At 43.1% G+C, this 18,997-nt stretch overlaps 1 protein-coding gene across 1 annotated transcript in view; it reads left to right on the forward strand.

Moving 5' to 3' along the window:
* The first annotated feature begins 452 nt into the window (after window positions 1-452).
* Window positions 453-18,997, forward strand: part of LOC124049311 (rho GTPase-activating protein 21-like) — a 70,815-nt gene continuing 52,270 nt past the window's right edge. Inside the window, exons 1-2 of the mRNA XM_046370795.1 lie at window positions 453-896; window positions 1,805-2,015. Coding sequence (XP_046226751.1) covers window positions 1,938-2,015 — 78 coding nt within the window. The 5' untranslated portion in view covers window positions 453-896; window positions 1,805-1,937. The remainder of the gene's footprint in view (window positions 897-1,804; window positions 2,016-18,997) is intronic.

The raw sequence follows: 18,997 nt of genomic DNA on the forward strand, positions 1-18,997 counted from the left end.
ACTCTTCTGGGGAGGTTTTCCACAACATTTATATTGTCATAAATGTTGTACTATTGGGTCATTATTTAGCAGCATTTTAATGTTGCAACTGGAGCAAATTTGAACTACTTTATATAACACTGGACTTTTTCATCTCAAACAATGCACAATATTTTAAAATATGGAGTCATACTTTGCAAGAGAAATTTTATCCTCTAAAGTACGGTAGGATAAAAAGATGAAATACTTTAAAATTATACTTAAGTACAGTGCTTGAGTGAATGCTATCCACTGAAGCTGACACACAAGACCAGGTTCCTATGGCAGGAATCCTGTGAAAACGATATAGTGAGCCTGTGACCAAAATGGACCAGCTTTCACTCTGTATTAGAATTGTTATGTAACAACCCCTCCAATTGGCCCGCTTCAAAATTCCAAATTTAAACTGGCCATCTGATTGGGCGGTGCCCCGAGAGGGGCGAGGCTTCAGCAGAGTCGGGAGATTCGTCAATCTACATACAGATTGTCGCTCAGCCAACCGGGACCACGTAGGAGTGCATATTACTTTTTTGTTTCTATTTTGACTGCTTTAACATCGAATTGAAGCTTGGAAATGATGGAAAATGAATGAACACCAGGGGGTTATTTTTGGAGGGGTCTTCTTGACTAAGATATGCACACCGAAGGGCGTTTACCGTGTTTTTTTCAGTGTGTTTTTCCTAACAGGTAGTGAGCCTCAGCGGTCAGTCAGTGTGGCTCTATAAGCAGACTGAATATCCCGCGTTGTAATCTCTTGACAGCCTTTTTAACCCATCTTTGGATCGACGGAGGTTTTTAACTAACACCCCACTCATTTCGGAGACATGGACAGTGTGTTGTTTTGGTCATTTCGGAGTAGTTTTCTTAATTTGTAACAGGTACGTTCTGGTGTTGTTCATATTTATTGCCACAGCAACAACCTGTCGTCCGCCCGGTTAGCTAACGTAGTATTTCTCAACAGCAACCCGTAGTAACAGCGACGGGGGGGGTGTTCTTATTAAAAGCGACTACAAATGAAAGAAAATGGGTCGTTTTGCTACATGTGACTGGTATTGTAAGATAGAGAGTGATAAGTATTTTATTCTGCCTGATTAAATATAGCTTATGGATTGATTCATGATGGCTGGTGTGCTTTTACACCGCAATCCTCAGTGTCTTGTTGTGCGCCCCCCACCCAACAGAAAGCCACGAATTCCGTATCTGACATGAACGTCTCGTTGTTTTCTTCTTGTTTGCAAATAATATCACAGAGGTGTCAGACCTAATTTTTCTTCATGGGTTGCAGAATTTCTAATAAAACCCGCTACTCTCCACCTGCCACCCGCCTTTAGCTAAATGTAGTCTCTGTTAATTGAATATTTCATGGACATAATGATATCGCTGTGTAAAGTACATCATCTTAAGCTATTATAGGGGCCTTTACATAGTTATGATTTTGCTATAATATCTGGATGTCATTCCTCGTTCAGAGATAGGAGAGTTAAGATTTTAGGCTGTCCTTGGTTGACCAGACTCATACATTTTAGGGACTTTGAGCTTTGATGTGACATTTAATGGCTGTAGTATTTTTCAGAAATGCACTTCATAATGTCATGTTGTGGTTCTTGTTCTTCAAGGTGCTGAAATTTGGATACATGTGGAAACTCGTGGTCATGTTATGAGTAAAAATCTCAGTAATAACTGTTATATTCGGCACTGTGACCTGCATGGGACAGATGCAGTGTCTGTTGTCTATTTTCAGATGCATAAACTTCACTAACTTGTGCACTTTGTGCTCAAATTTCAGCCTCTGATGGACATGAAGAAGGAAGACGGTGTGGATTAGGATCTTTTTCTTTTCTTTTCTTTTCTTTTTGACTTCATTGTCATCTCAATGCGGTCTCAGAAGGACTCCTTCCTCCTCTGCGGTTTGAAATGAAATGATGGCAGCCCGTTGGAGCGATTCACCACAGGACAATGAAGAGAGTAAACACAGAGCTGTAACTTCACCTTGTGAGGTAGGACTATGGATGGAGATGTGTGTGTGGATCCCAGACTGTTACAGTTCACTGTGTGCATGCTTGTACAGGCATCTGCTGACATATTAAAGAAGCAGATCGTGTGTGAGATTTGACAGTTTGGCGGCAGTGTGTCAGATAGGAATTATAATCCTAAAATGGTGTGCATTTTGCCAGATTAATTATGGATTGTCTGTTTTTGGCACAGTGCGAGCCCTGTGCTGCTTGACTGGAATGGGAAACGTTTGCATGTAGATTCACAAGTTATAACAGTCACTTGGATACATGTGACGCATCCATGAAAACCCTCAGATTACTTGGGGGCTGTGGCTTCATCAGTACTGTTACAAAGGCATTCTCACTTTCGGAAAACCGGTGACATCCTGCTGAAGTCGTGAAGTTTGTCATGCACTCAGAGGGAAACAGAGCGAGAGTGAGCTAAGTGTTGCACAGCACGTCACATCTGCCTGTACTCGGGGTGACTCAGTTCATTTTTTTCCCTTCTCTGACAACTGTTTAAGTGCACAAAGGGAGTTTTATGCTGGCAGTGCTAATCTTAGTGGGTCTTTTGTTGGACTGGATGCCTAACTCATAAATGGCACATTGTACAGTTCATCCCTTTCCTCTTATGATAGCTTCAGCGGTTACATCATCATAATCATCAGAGTCCAGCTAGGCTTGATGCATGTCATAATAGCATTGCTGCAGTGGCATGTTTTGGATTAATCTGTCATCAGAAAATGGCAACACACAAATCTGTGTGTGTGTGTGTGTGTGTGTGTGTGTGTGGTCGTAATCCTCTTACTATGTCAGAACTAGCTGAGGATGGGCGACAGATCTTTGGGAACGGAGTAAACACATCAACCTATCAGTGCGAGAGTTTATGAAACAGTTGATGGAGCAAAGAAGGAGCAGAGGGCGCAGATAGCTTTAGCCTGGTTAATGTTTGTGATAGGCAATAGGTGATGTTTCTGGCAGTTTGGTGGTGGTGCCATTTTTTTCTTCAAACGTTGTGGTTGCTGTCAGATGGAGAAGTCTGACAAAGTGAGACAGATTCTCTGGAGTACAAAAACAGACATGAGTAGATTTCATTCTTTTCTGCTGGCTGCTTCAAGTGTTACTGTAGTGAGGTTTTCCTCAGCAGGTTTTTCAATTGATGTTTCCCGTAACATCACTCAACTCTCCCTCTCTGAGGAAAGCCACCACAGCCTAACAAACTCCCAGCTGCTGAGCGGCGCAATGTGCTTCACCACTAACTTCTTAGACTCTGATACGCTTTGGGAGCTTTGGTTTGCTTTAAATCAGCTAAACCCACAAATGAAGTCTGATTTTTTTTTTTTTTTTTTTAAAGAAAAAGATGTGTCAGCTCTGTTGGTTTAAAATAATCACAAGAAAGGTGTGCAGAAGGACATCAGAGTTTAAACACACTGAATCACCAGAGTGCCCAGATAAAAAGTGAAATTTTGCCCCTCACTTTCTTAGTAACCTGAGGACCTGATTCATTTTTGACAGACATCTCTACACCTCTGCAGAGGATGTGAGTCACCTGCGAGTCAGTGCTGGCGTTCAGCCTGCTTGTTCGCAGCCTGGGGCTTGACACGGGAGCAAGGCAAGTCTTTGTATCTACCTGATGCCTCCGACAACACAAACACAAATCTCGCCCAAATTTCATGCTTCGCTGCTTATGAACTGCTGTCCCCTTGAGAATTGAGACCCCAGGCGGGATGAGGCTCCCCTCTCCTCCACCCACTCTGCTGCATCATCTCGGCTCACTAATGAGGGAGAGTGCAAAGGATGTCTTCTGTAAGACTGCCCCCCCCCAACCAAAAAAAAAAAAAAAAAAGCCTACAGGCACCCTGCTACCGCCAAAGCGATGGTAGCTACGCTGGGGTAATTTAGGCACAGCTGCCCCGATCATTAAGAGAAAAACACCCCATGTGTATAACGTCTGCTTCTCTTTCTCTTGGCCTCATTCACATTCTTTACCTCACTCAGCCTGCTGTCACACGGACACGAGCAGGCCAGTCAAGAAGCAGCTGAGGCTCAGATTTATACAGGAGTCATTATCGATTAATATGCTATCAAAAGTCATAAACTAGTGAAAATTTGTGTGAAGTCTGAAGGTGAAATGGAGGAATGTTTTGGATTTTTTTTTGACAGTTCTGATATTTTTTCTGTTGTTCGACTAATGAATTAATTGATTAATTGTTTTAGGTATAGTTAGCATAGTTAGCAGCGGTTGTTGACACTTTTCTTGTCAATTCAAAACAACACCTTTGTTAAGATCTCTCGCCTGCTGTTGTTTAGTATTGTAATGGGATGTGAAAACTTTCGTAAGTAAAAATGGCAAACATTCTCAGATTTCTAGCTTCTCTAGTGTGAGAATACACTATTTTTTTATGTTTTATATCATTTTAAACTGAATACATGTAGATTTTATATGCTTTGGGCAAGAAATTTGGTAGATGAAACCATTAATGACAAATCAGATGACACAGTTAGGTAAAAGATCACTAATTGCGGCTGTAAACGGGAATCAGTATGTGTCGGTATAAGCACTTCACTTTTACAGGTATCTTTCTGGCTCCCTCCCATTCTTCTTCACTCATTTTCAGTTCTACATTTTTCGTTTCAATTGCCACAACATGTCATATAGATTTGTGTTGCCAAGGCAAATAAAAAAGAAAACGTATGGGTAAAGGAACGGGGGAATAATGAAGGAAAACACAGCAGAGCAGCATTCTCTCTAGCATATATTGATCACATCCCTCATCCATGTTGGAGTGGGTGAGACCGATGGCTGTGCTGTGATTGCTGGTGATGCTGTGTGCTTTGCTCTAAATATAGCCCCTCCCCAACTCCATAAACCCCCGATCTTTTTTTTTCTCTCTCGTCCACATGCTTGTCTTTCACCCGTCCTCTATTCCCGCGTGTTTTTAGTGATGCTATATTTAACCGGTGGAAAGATGAATGCTGTGCACGTCGGAGAGGGAAAAATGGAATCACTGTACTGGAATTGCCATCCGTTTCCCACTGAATGCTGTAACAAGCAGTGAATATGCGATCGTTGGTTAGGACAGTATCATTTTAGGGGTCTGGGAATGCAAAAGCGGTCAGTTTGTACCGTGCAAGAGTTTATTTTTTTTTTGTGAAAACTAGTCAAAGTCAGTCTCAGTCTCGTTTAGTTTTTCCACACGCATACGCAGCTGGTAATGCTTGGTGTCAAAAGACAACTTGCATTTCCAGTGTCATATGCCTGCCCTAATTAAACTCACTATGATCTCACCTTTTTAGAAGTCTGATGGTTTATTTTAGTCTTTGCAGTGAAAAAAAAATGTTGGAAACATTACATTACAGTGTTTCCAAGTAGAAATGATCCACACATTTATCAGTTTTAAGAGCCATGGCAGTCCATCAATCAGAATGGCGACAAAGTGATTTTGATTTGCATACATTTGAAAAGCAAATGTGTGTCGTGCAGCACATGCAAGTTCTTTCCTATTCAGCAAACAAGACGCTGACCTGGACGTGACCTGGTTCTGTCTTAGCACATGTACTCACAGAGAGAAAGTGTCTTGGGACTAACCAGGAACACGCTCTCTGAAGGATTTCCCTGGTTTGGAAACACTGGGTCTGTCTGACATCATCAAACTAAAACCAAAGTGTGTGTTTTGGCATCTATAATAGGAATTAAACTTCCCAGCTATTGTGGCTTTCTTTTTTCCTGGAAAAGACAAAAAGGGAAATGTGTACGCGTGCTGCATCAGGCTCAAGGTCACCTGAGCTGTGAGTGCCATAGTAGGTTGGGTGGCCCCCTTATCTCTTTCCTCTTGTGGAGAGGTGACGTTCATGCTCAGCATGTCATCCTTCAGTCTGCTATAACACCCAGACTGGCTGCAATCACACTAGATGCCATTATTCCATTGGCTACAGAGGTGCTTGATTGATGGTTGTGTGGAGGGAACGTGAAGAGGGCCGGGGGAGTGCCAAAGCAGATGAAAGTTTAGCTGCTGAAAATAAATACCGCTCTTTTTCTTCTCATCTTTTTTGTTCTCTCTTTTGCCAGTTGACTCAATGTCATAGCCTCTTCTGCGTGGATGCCTCCATCCCTCTGAAAAATAAAGGGGGGCAGAAAGAAGATGGTGAGAGGTTGGAGTTGGGGGTGGGGGGTTGCAGACGCAAGCAGACAAGCAGAACAGAACCAGTCTAATGCTCAGTGAAGCTAAGACACTATCCATTACACATGCCCAAGGCATCTCAGTCGAAACACTCACCCCCTATCTGGCTCTGTCTTTGGCTCCAAGACATGACAGACACTAGTCAGGGGTGTGTGTGCATGAAGAGAACGAAGCAGTTTATCTGCATAGCTAATTTCTTAAGGCTATATTCACCATCTTTCACAAATTACGTAATGCACTATATTGGCTTTTAGATAACAAATAATTGACTGCAGCCATGTGGCATTTTTACGTCTGAAAGACCATATATTGCAAAGTGAGAATAGACTCTTTACTTTCTGTTTTCATCTGACTTTTAATTTTCTTTTTTTTTACGCCTAGAAGTTATTACTTTGTTTTTTTTTGGGTTTTTTTTACTTTTTGTATGTTAAACTGCATATAACCATGTGAGCATGAGGAGTATTTGTTTTTAATGAGTGCTTATGTAACAGGGTGTTATCGGGGCATATCTTAACCTGGGGTGTTAGTGTGGGCTTTGAGGTCTTGGCAGGAAACCACATTATATCCTGTCAGTGTCAGCAGTGGAAATGAACAAGGGCACCCTGATGAAGGAATAATTTCATGAATGGAAGCCACTGAATGTTGGAGCCATTTCGGTCTTCATCCAGTTGGCTGTGGAAGCTTCTCAAGTTCAAGACTGAACTTGTTACGAGTCATCTGTGTGACAGTAAATATAATTTCCCCAAATTGACCACAATTTCTTTACTGCAGACTAGCAGTTATTGCTAGAAAAACCACAAAGTTTATGTCATGTAAGAAAAAGCCAACATGCTGTCAGTTAAAATCGGTGAATTCTGGGTTCTTTCAATTCAAGAATCCTAAAATATAATTTTACACAGATTTGGGGTCTAAGAAATGTAAACCCTCATTATTTTCAGAGCTAACAAGACAGTCAGAATGCAAGAAATAGGTTTCGTTGGTCGTAGCTCTCAGAACCAACACATTTTGTCATGTGGCGTCCCTCAGTGGGAAGATGATGTTTGCTGAAAGCAGTGGTTGATCCGGTCAATTTCCTGCTTTTCTCAGTTTAACATTGTTAGAAGCTTAATATCTTTTGGATCATTGGGTGGACAAAGCAACATATGATGTTTAGTTCTGGGAATTTTTTTCTGTTCTCTGAATTTGTAGAGGCTAAGTGATCATCAGGAAAGAGATTAGTCAATAATAATCATCACCTTTATTTTAAGTGTTAAAAATTACATAAACGACAGATGGACAGTGAACTCCCCCTGGAGTCTTAATGATCTGGAGTAGACTGCCGTGAACACAGCTGTTGACTGAAATATCTAATAGCTCTCCCTCTTCTTCCATGGATATAATAACCCAACCTGTTTGTCAACCATCTCTGTATGCTTCACGTTCCCACATGACTGTCGTGGAGTTGTGTTTTCCAGCCTAACATCATTAAAATGACGTAACCTCCTCCACTGTTGAGGTGGTGGAAGAGTACAAATACTTGGGGGGTGTGTACTTGGACCACAAACTGGACTGATGCAAGAACGTGGACACTGTTTACAGAAAGGGCCAGAGGTGCCTCTATTTTTTGAGACGACTCAGGTCCTTCAACATCTGCAGGACGATACTGAGGATGTTCTATGAGTCGCTGGTGTCTAGTGCCATCACATATGCTGTTGCCTGTTGGAGCAGCTGCCTGAGGGTGAGAGACACTAAGAGACTCAATAGAATCATTAAGAAGGCCAGTCATGTTGTGGGAGAGGAACTGGACTCTGATGGTGGTGTCTGAGAGGAGGATGTTGTCCAAAATAAGAACTATACCGGACTTTCCCTCTCACCCTCTCCACAATGTGCTGATCAGCTACAGGAGCTCGTTCAGCAATAGACTGCCACGATGCACCACAGAGCGACACAGGAAATCATTCCTGCATGTCGCCATCAAACTGTTAAACTCTGCATTGCGACGGACACACATACTTTTATATATACAATATATATATGTTACACATGTAAATACCTGCATTTTTAGATTTATGCTTATCTTATTGTTTATCCTATTTTTATATTTTTCACTTTCTTTCTTGGTTGGGAAAACTGCAAGTGCAATGTTTGTACAAAAAAGAATTTCCCCTTGGGGAGAAATAAAGGAATTCTGATTCTGATCTTGAAAACATACATGTGCTCCCTGTTGTTTTGAATGCTGCAGGACAGTGTGTGGCACTGACTCTGTGGTGTGTGTCCAGAGAGATCCACGGGATCCATAACTCAGAACTGATTGGATTATATTGGCTTCGGCTTGGGGGGTAGGGCACATGCTTTTACTCAGCTTGTGATGGGGGAGTTTTGCAGCTGCAGCTCATACACATGTTGCTGCATGATGTCACAGCAGTTTGGTGTGTAGATGTTGTTTACAGACAAGTTTTCAAATTTCAACAGGAGATAACTTGGACTAAAACGATGTGTCGTGATGACCGTCGTCAAATCAATTAATCAGTGCATTCTGAGTGTTTTGATGATTTAATAATAATATTTTGTTAAGCTTTTTCATCTGATTTAAAAGGTTATATTAGGTAGGTGTTATTAGGTATTTTGGAACAATGCCCTGATTTTGGGAGATTTACTAGAGTTGCCTGGCCTACATATTTTGTGAACATGATGTCAGTGTTGCAGATCTTGGGAGAAGATTTGCTTGTATTAATCCCTTTGGCTTCTTAAGCATTTGTAATGTTTTGTTTTAAGTTTAAGATTGCAAAAGGGGGACTTTGTGTTTCATTCTGCCAAGAGAAATCTGGCATTGTGGAGACAGCTGGGTGGTTTGGCCTGACATCACATTTTAAGTCTTGGTTCTCTTGAGAATAAGCACTTTTTCCAGTGAGTCCTTCAGTTAAGGAAAGCACAGAGGTGTGAGGAACACTAGGCAATTTTAAGAGCAAGCAGAGGAGAGAAGTGAGTGATCACCTCCCCAACTGGTCTGTTGACAGTGTGCTGTGGGGCCCAGGGTTGCCATGTCTGGTCACTGAGCATGACCTGTGGGACTTGGCTGACCTTTCTGACCAGACTGTGTGTCTAGCCTCCTGACCTGACAGAATCTGGTGTGCCTTTTATCACTCAGGTTGTTTTTACCCCTTTTTTTGTCATATGTCTTTGACACAAGATTTGTCGTACAAAAAGGTTTAGCATTGCAGTACAACTGCCGCTGAATGAAAGCTTACAGCTACATGATGCTGCACCAGTGCAAGTCCCAGTTGTCAGGTGTGTTGGTTTTAGGTGGCTTTATCTACTGTGGATAATGGAGCTTTCATGGTCAGCTGACCTCCTGTAGTGACATGTAGAACTGAGACGTTATTAAAAATGGATGAATATCTTAAGCTCCCCACCCCCAGGCTGCTCCTTGCTGCTAAATGGTTGTGGCATTTCTCATTTGAAGTGAGCTTAAGCATCTCACTGATGATGCTGCCTTACAGCAAATATCCCAATCACACCCATCTGGATGTCGTACAACATCAAAGGGTGGAAAGAATATGAACAATGCCAGACAGCTATTTACTGGCATCCGGAAGGCATATTTTCTTCTCTGAGAAAACAGATTTTTTTTAGAAGAAGTCTTTAACTTGATGTTTGTGTACTTACTGTAAGAGAGCAGATTGGGGTCTTTGCCTTGCAGTGGTGGGGGCTGCGGCAGTCCTCGTGCCTTTTGTCGGAGAGTCTTCCCTCTGCAAAACAGGGTGATGGTAATGAAATAAATAACTCAGGCGGGATAGAGTCCCGCATTGCCGGCAAAGTGCAGAATCAGTCATGTTTGGAGTTAGAAGCTGAGAGCTTGCACAGTCCTCTCCCCTGTAGGTTTCACGTGATGACAATCTAATGCCTCTTGAGATGTCACAAGCCTCAGGTGTATTTTAACTTCAACGAGAGACCTTTGCCTTTCCCCCGACTGTGTCCAGAAGAGAGTGGGAGAGAGGAGGGAAATGACTTCTTCACCGATAGCATGTCCTGCATTGCGGCCCGATGCGTGGTGATTTAGAGTGAGCCTTTGCTGCTCTGACTCTCAGGCTGTCTCAGCCTGGTACCGCAGCAGAGACAAGCACAGGCAGGCACAACCAGCTGGGAAAAGACACCATCACAGGAGGAGACAGTGGGACTGAAAAAGAGGTGGGGGGGGGGGCATACGAAGAGGCAGATGACTCAAAAAAGTGCAGTCTACTCCATCGCTTTTGAGTTTTTTCCTCCACCGGTCACTCTGCATTCTGCTGTTTAACCATGGTGATGCCTCTCCTGCACTTCAATAACCAGGTGGAGTTTTTTGTTCCGGACTGCTGTTGACTCTTTTCTGCTGGATCCTTTTTTTTTTCTTTTGCTACATCTAAGATAATCCCCTGAGTTTTTGCGGAGCATGAATGATTAACATATTGCTAATGAAGCACGGCTGGGGCGATGGTCAAAGCGGATAGGATGCCCGCTGGGCTTGCAGATGGGCACAGAGATGCAGCCCTAGCCTTCTGCTGATGATTCGCTCTCGCCTCCTTGCGCCTTCCTCACTGTCGGGGTGGCATCGAGGAACGTTGCTGCCAGCAGGGTGCCGTCGATCACAGCACGTTTTGGTACACACAGCTGAGGGGCAGGTGGCTGGGCAGCTTGGATTTTTTCAGGGCTGCATAAAATGGCCCATCTTAAAGTTCTTGACTGTATGATTAACAATAACTGGAGTCTGATCTGCGATTTGTACTGCACCTGGAACAATCAGGTCAGTTTCCTCTTTATTTTTAAAGCATTTGAGTCAGCAAGAAAAGCATTTCTTTATTTTTCAGTTTTACTTTATGGTATATTTAGCTTCTTTTTAATAGTAATAATAATAGTGACAGTAGAACTAACTAGCAACAAAGATCCTTGGCTGATATCAGACCAGGCACATTGCATTTACTTTAGTATACAGCCTAAGCACTAGGTATCTACAACACCCCATTAATTTGTTATTATATATTAAAACAAGCTGCTATTGGTGCTTCAAGCTAATAACCTCCTGGACAGCCTCTCCAAATGTCAGGCTGCCCTAATGTACCCCTCACAGAGGTAGTCATGATTATAGTCATGATGATAATAGTTGTTGTAAAAGAGTTGTTATTGTAGCTGGATGATCAGCAGGTTTTTCTGTCTCTAGATTTTGTTGACCCTTCTTCACCCCTTTTTATGAGTTTCCTCCCTGTCCCCTATTGCTCTCTGGAGTTCTCCAGGAAAGGCATCCCCGACATCTCATGTATTAATAGCCAGCATTCATTCAGTAGTGCGGTGTGGAACTGGAGACTATGGAGTGCAAGGCATGCTGACCTCTGAGTGTCCCTGCTCTTGCAGACAGAGTGCCTCATGCAACCTCAGGTGGCCTGAGACTAAACTTATTAAGTTATTAACAAGTGATTCTTGGACTGAAATCTCTCTTTGTCTTGGCTTAAGTTCTAATCAACTTTAAGAATTCCTTCTTTTAGACGTTTGACACTTTTGAAATAATCTTGAAATACGTATCAGTGCATCAGAAAACTGGTGAAATTATTCATTCCACTGGCGATTTGGAAAACCACAGCTTCTGGATGAAGGCTTAGATCAAATGCCGGCTGGGAAAATCCAGTGGAGGATGTTCATTTTTAATGGAGTGGGATGTTAAGTGCAAAGGTCAAAGCCTTTCTATGTTCAGAAAATGATGCATTTGCCTCTGAATTGGAGCGTATGTGGAAGTTCTGTCTATCATACAGTGCTCTTTGTGGGGCTATCTTGCATGTAGCCATTTGTCTCTATATGCACAGAAGTCAACTTGGCACTGTTACTAACACTTCATATCTCAGACATGCCTTTGTGGCTTTTTCACTGAAAACTCACACAGACAGCTCATTGTTTCATGCATTTTTTCCCTCTTCCCTTTTTTCATTTTGCCATGGAATGCCTGATGTGAGTCTTGCCATGTCAAGCAATGCGGCAGAGCTGCTCTTTGGTATGCCCCTTCCCCTAATTTAATTTTAGAAGCGCTGAAAATTGTTTGCATCCCAAGCCGAACTGATAGGCCTCTGTTTCCAGAGAGCGTCTGCTGTCCGAGGCGCTGAAAACGGCCTTTGTGCACTGGTAGCACAGCACAGAGGCCTCATGAAATATTTACAGGCCAACACCTGGTGTGAGACCGAGAGAGAGGAGCCAGGGAATCAACAACACTGCCACCAACAACAGTAAGGCCACAGCTCTATTAATATGTTGGCCTGACAACAAAAAATATTTGTTTTATTATTGTTTTATCATTGGCACCCTGCTGAACGATGGCATTCATTTAATCTCAATGGAATGTAAAAAAAACAACTGAAGTTATTTTGGTAATGAATTAATTATTTGTGAGTTTTTTGAGCTATGAAAAATAAAAACAAATGTCAAATTAAAACAATTGTTTGTTAAAGCCCACTATTACTTCATGTGAAACAGAGGTTGTATCACGATAACAAATAAATGAACACCACATCCAGATCTTGGACCAATTCATCCACCACTGCCAGTGTCATGAGTGGGTTACTCAAAATTATACTTCCCTGCAACATCGATTTTATCAGAAAATATGACAGACTTTTAAAGTGTGGCATTCACCATTTTCACAAGTGCCAATTATGGAGGATGTTCTTTCTAACTTCAAGCAATCACAGATACTATCAGTCCACTCTTGGTTTTTGTGTCCCTTTTTGGATTTTTTCTGTGTGTCCCCTCTTTGTTGTGACGAGTATTTTTAACATGGCACTGGGGGGTTAAACATTAGACTCAATGTGTCACAGGGCACACTGTCATGCCCCTACTCTGTCAAAAACATCTAAGACTAACTGGGATTAATAATTCATAGATGAGGAAACCAATTATTCCGGGCTTTGTTCGCATCTGGGTGGGGGGGACCCTGGGGACTCTAATTGGCCCACCTGCTCTCTGTCTCTGAAGGGTTGTCGGGTTTAGGTGGCTGGCTGGATGTGATGACAGTGTGTATGTCCTCTCTTTGTTTGGATACCTCTGGCTCTGAGCTTTTCTAATGTTGGGGGGGGGGGGGGGGGGGGCTCCTCAATGTTGCACTGGTAGCCACTTCCACTGACATCACTGTAGTGATGGACCACACCCAACATAGCAGGAAGAGCTTCACATACAAAGCAAGCTAGTAATAGCAACATTTGTGGCTTTTACTTGTTTCTAAAAAGTAGTCAACAACAGTTTTGGTAAACAGTTAATCTGCTGCAATTCCAGCTTCTCAAAAGAGAGTATTTGTTGCTCTTCTTCATCATGTCGTTGTTCACTAAATACTTCGGTGTTGGTAACTAAAATAACTGTTGCAGCGCCAAGCACAGCTGAGCTAGCACAGCACAACAACATACACTATAAACACTATAGTAGAGAGCCACCCTGCGGCTCTTTGCACTCTTGTAGGGATTCCTTCTTTGGACCGTGATGTGCATCAGCCCACTTTTGTCTGGTCTCTCTCTGTCTGTCTGTCCCTTTCTCTCCTCTCTCCTTCCATCTCCATTTCTCCTTTGTTGAGAGGAATTCCAGGCTGTGTGCCCACACAATTGCCCACTCATTAGCATATGAAAGCAGCTGAGGAGCAGCGAGAGAGGCGGGAAAATGGAGGGAAGGAGAGTCACAGAACTTCCAAATCAATCTCAAGCAGACATCAGAACTTTGATCAGCCTCATGCCGGCTCTTGTTTCTTCTCTGCTGTATACTTTAACTCAAAAATAACAGAGTTAGTCTGCTGTTTCTGTGTCATCTCTTTGTTTTTATTCGTGGACATTGTTGAACTGTTTCACTTTACAGTTTCAGCATGTAGCAATCTTATGTTTTCAGCTCCAGTGACACTCGTCTTCAGCCTAAGACGCCCAAACCATGACAAAGATATTGTTTGCTCCTCATACACTTCTCTCAGGCATGAAATTGGTCAATCTAAAGGATTAGCTTTGCTTTCTTGAGATCTTAATGTGGTGTCCAAAACGAGGCGATGTCCACGTTTCACTGTTTGGCGGATAAATTGTGTATATGCCGTGTGTGTTTGAGAATTACTTAGCCATGAAAGTGTGCGCTTGTCACTGTTGTTGCATTACTGTCATTACTTATTAAGATGTGGGACTGACCTGGTTTAAACCTCTCAAACTCTGTATGGTGAGTGTTGTATTTTATTATAGCAGAGCACACAGTTTAGTAATGCATTAAGAGTACTTTTAAAGCATGTTTTCAACAGTATAGCATTTATTTGGATGGAATGCCAAAATAGAGAGGAAATGATGCATTTTTAAATTAACCCAGCTTTGCTGCAGTAAGTTAGGATGTACTGAGGCATTAAACTCTGGAGTAATACCCCCCACTGAGGCGGGTTAATGTTTACACACAGAGGACAGATTTATATGAAGATATATGAACCTCTGACTTGCACTGCTAAGCGTTTGACGGTATTGTGTTACAAGCAGCAATCAGTAGTTATTGTGGGCATATTTTAGGCCACCAGCAGATATCCCTCCTGTGGCTGTTGTTGCTGTGTCATTTTCACTCCATAGAGCTGCAGACTATGGGATTTTCTTCACTGTAGACTCAGTCGTCCCTGCTTGTGGTCATAAATTTAAGCCAAACTGTGGTCCTCAGCAATTTGGCTGAGTTTGTAGTGAAAGCGGTGTGAACTGAATGCTGATTCATCTCATGCTACCATAGTAACCCCTCCCTGTCCCTCCCCATGCATGCACATAATCCCTATCACATATGTGCTGTGATGCTATCCATAAGGTTTGTTTGTATTTATTAGAATTACAGGTAACAAGCTGAAGAGAAAGTGTCTAGAGACTTGGCTCAGCAAAGCCAAGAAACACCTTGTCCTTGCAGTCTAACCTTGGTAATGCAGAAAAGGACAGCACATAAAGAAACCTTTCTTCTGTAATATTTCAAGTATGATATTCTTTTGAAGCCGGGGTAAGGAAGGTAAGTAAAGGAGAGAGTGAGAGAGAAGACAGCGTAGGATGTGAGTAAGAGGTAGCTGGATGCTGCTGAGTCTCCTTGGCTCTGATCATGAAAAACTGGCTTGGAAGAGATGCAGCTCTCTTTGGTGCAATGCAGACAGGCTGGCTGGGAGGAGCCTCACCAGTGGGTGGAGCTGTATGTGCATGCACATGTCTTTTTGTGTGTGTGTGTGTGTAATAGAGTGCATGTGTGACTGTGCTAGAAGGTGTTGTTTTGTTTTCATCAAGTGTTTACACGCTACCCCCCCGCCCGGCTCTTTCATGAGCAGAGGTTGTAAATATCACTGGCATGCTGGAAGAGAAGAGAGCTTGCGATGTTTGTCCTCATCGTTTGAATGCCAGGGCTGCCAGTGAGGTGCACCGTACATCTAAACTCAATCAACCTACTAAGAGCAGTTACATCACACAAAACTGTCAGAGGGTGGAGTGAGGGGGAATGAATAATCCCTCTGCAGAGCCCTGACAGAGAATCCATAGATCACTGGTGTGTGTCGGTCACTCTCTTAACCCCCTCTGCGACTGCTATCACGGCTTGTCCTCCATAATCTCATTTAGCTGAGGTGGATGGATCAGTAACCTTTAGAGAATAGCTTGAAAAGCTTATGGTTTTAAAAATCCAAATGCTATAAAGCACCATTGTGTTTCTTTTCCTGGACTTCTAGCTCCTCCGCAAAACGGTGAGCCCAGCATATTTTCCTGTTTTCCTCACGCTGCCCTGAGGCTCCCCAGTAAAAGTGGCGTTAATTGGCTGCCTGTTCAGTGCCAGAGCACACGATTGGCCGGGCAGCACAGGCTTCACAGCGATTCAGATGGTGATAATAATGCCCTCTGTCCTGTCCTGTGTCAGTCAGTGTGCACACGCCTCTTTGTTCTGATGCTGATGAGACAACACCACATTAGCATTCAGAGCACTTCCAACACCTGTGGTCCTCTGACAGCGTGACAGAGAGAGGCTGAGCACTGATTTACTAATCAACAGTGATGAATTGCTAGCAAAACCAATCTGACAGCGTCACAGGAGAGGTCAACAGAGGGAGATGGTGCCGAATTTGCTATTTTTTCAAAACTGTATACATTGCCGCCTGCACGGTGAAATCTATTCTGTTGCCATTGTCTGTCTTTATAACACAAATGACATCCATCTGTTTCCTCTGCAGTGTTTTCCTTTGGCTTTTATTTTATAAAGGGGTCTGTGCATGCATGCCAGAGAGAATGGCTCACTAGTTGTGTTTACTGTGGTGATGGAGAATTCAGTGGACACTCCCTCTCTGGTATAAGGGGCCCAGGGATGATTAGAAAACAGTCTGATAAAGGCAGACAAAGAAAGAGGGCTGCCAAACCCAAGAGAAGAAGTGAAAGAGACACAAGACTGAAGATGGAGATCCTGTAATTGCGGCTTTAAAATGCTGTGAGATGCGGTGAGAAGGGGCAACAATAAAGGACAGGAGATGGAAGGAGAGAGGAAGAAATGAGGAGTGTGGGGTTTTTATTGTTTCCAGCTGGGCCTGGGTGTGGTCATCATGGCCTGGAGACTTGCTGAGTTCAGTTCTGCTCCAAGTCGTGCTTCGCAGTCTCTGACCCATCTGCCAAACGGCTTCTCTGTGTGCTGTTCTGTATCTCCATGTGTACATATGGTCCTGCATGTGTTCCTTTCAGTGGTGATTGAATTGTACAGCGATGTGATGTGATGTAATGATAATGATATTATAATTATTATCATTTCACATTGATATATTCCCATTTTAGATATTTCTGTGCAAGTTGAGGCAGCATGAGACTGTAGGATACACATCAGCTGCTGTGGGAATCAATCTGGTGCCCTTTCCATTACAGGATGAGCTGTTGAAATAGTAGGGAACTCAAGCAAGTGCAACTGTCTCCAGGCTGTAAATCGAGCTGGACGTTGCTCATTTTTTTCCATCCTTTGCTGTCACTACTGTCAGTTTTTGACATGTTTTATTCACTCTTGAGGGCCAGCTGAGGTTGTGACAGGGGCGTAACTTCGGCACTTCCTTTCTAGGCTGGCATATATCCATTTTATAATCAGCATCTTCTCCTTCTGTGACTGGGAGACAAATTGCTAATCAGTTTTTATTACTTTCCACATGTGAGAGTTACATGAGAAAAAAATGCATCATTTCAGATTCCAGAAAAGCAACAAATCACCTGCAAATCAATGTTTCAAAGTTAATTTGAATGGAGACATTCCCAGTGTACAAATGGGATGGAAAAAGCAACAACGATGTCCAGAAGAGCCAAATATCCCAACAGTTACGGGAAGAATAGAGCCAGCCAGATGGTATGTGAAAAGGCTCCATTAGTGAAAATGTCAGTTAACATGGCTGAAATTGGCTTTTATTAGCCAAACTGAATTATCAAGCATGCCTTTAATTACATAACACGATGCTGCACTTAAAGTAGTCGCTTTTGTGATCAGATTGATGAATAGAGTGTGACAAAAGGGTCAGCTGTTTTGCTCCTTGCAGGGCCTAGTTTTGGCATGTATGAAAGATAATGTAAGTGTCTCTGGCAGACATGTAGCCGCAGCACTTATAAAAAAGGCCGCTTTAAAACCAAAGTATTCGGACCTCACCGCACAATCCTTCTCTGGCAGCCTTTTGGTGCACTCTTTGGTCATGTGGTTTTTCCTCTTCTCTCATCGCTTCATTATTCAATTAAGCAGTGAAACACATGTTAAGCTCAACATTAGCCGCACTGCGGATCCCCTATTGGGACGAGAGCAGTAAAGATCAACCGTGAGCTCTTGTATCACGCTTCATCAGTAGCGATGAGACTCTCAGCCTGGTTTCCATTTGGACCTCCGGTGGACAAGGTTGATGCCGCACGACGGGTGCCCTAGTAAATACCTTTTAGATGGAGGGTGAGACTGCAGAGAGCCAGGTATGGGGTGGATGAAGTGCAGATGGGTGGGTAGAAAGCCAGGAAGAGCCATTTTAGCTTAAGTGGAGGAGACATTTCGTTTTTACTAGTTGCGGTCACAGTAGAGGTTGATGGCTACAATCCTAAGTGCTATATCTGTATTAGCCTTTGTGTGTGTTTGTGTAGAGGCTAATGGGGTCAAGAAACAGTAGGGTATAGAGCTGTGATTCAGGTGCAGGGATGCTGCCATCTAACCCATCCCAGCAGTCCCAGTGGGGACATCCATCAACTGAGCTCCAGGGCTTTTTCTTCCGTGATGTGATTGATTGCTGATGACTGTGGGATGAATGGACATGTGGCCGCGTGCACACGTGTGATGAAATACCCTAAAATAAATGTATGCACACATCAGCATGCAGAATATCACGTTGTAGAAATTCACACATGTCTTAGACTTATTCTAGACTTTTCCACAGTCTCAACATTCCTCTGGCCGTATCTCACCAACGGCCCCAACTGCTTTTAATCAGTTGGGTCACGAGGCACTCCAGATGGGCCTCAGTGTTGGGTGGGACTGCCGGGGACATGGTGGAGAAGGAGGGGAGGGGAATTGATCTTGTAATAGTCAACATATTTGTGCCCCCTCTCCTCCATACTCACCATCCCCTCCCGTCCTGTATTGCATCACCTTCCTCTGAGACCCGTGTTGGACAGCTTGAGCTACATTAGCCCTGCCATATTCAGCACATGCATTTCTAAGGCTCTCACTTTTCCAGAGTTTTACTAGCTAACATTTTCCATCGTTAGGCCCTGAGTGTTTTGAAAAGAGCACTGTGTGCTTTTGGAGAGCGTCACAGCAGGATGTGCTTTTACAGTCTGTGGAAAGATGTAGGTGTACATTGCA

This window comes from Scatophagus argus, chromosome 18 (assembly GCF_020382885.2).
Source record: "Scatophagus argus isolate fScaArg1 chromosome 18, fScaArg1.pri, whole genome shotgun sequence".
Lineage (NCBI taxonomy): Eukaryota > Metazoa > Chordata > Actinopteri > Scatophagidae > Scatophagus > Scatophagus argus.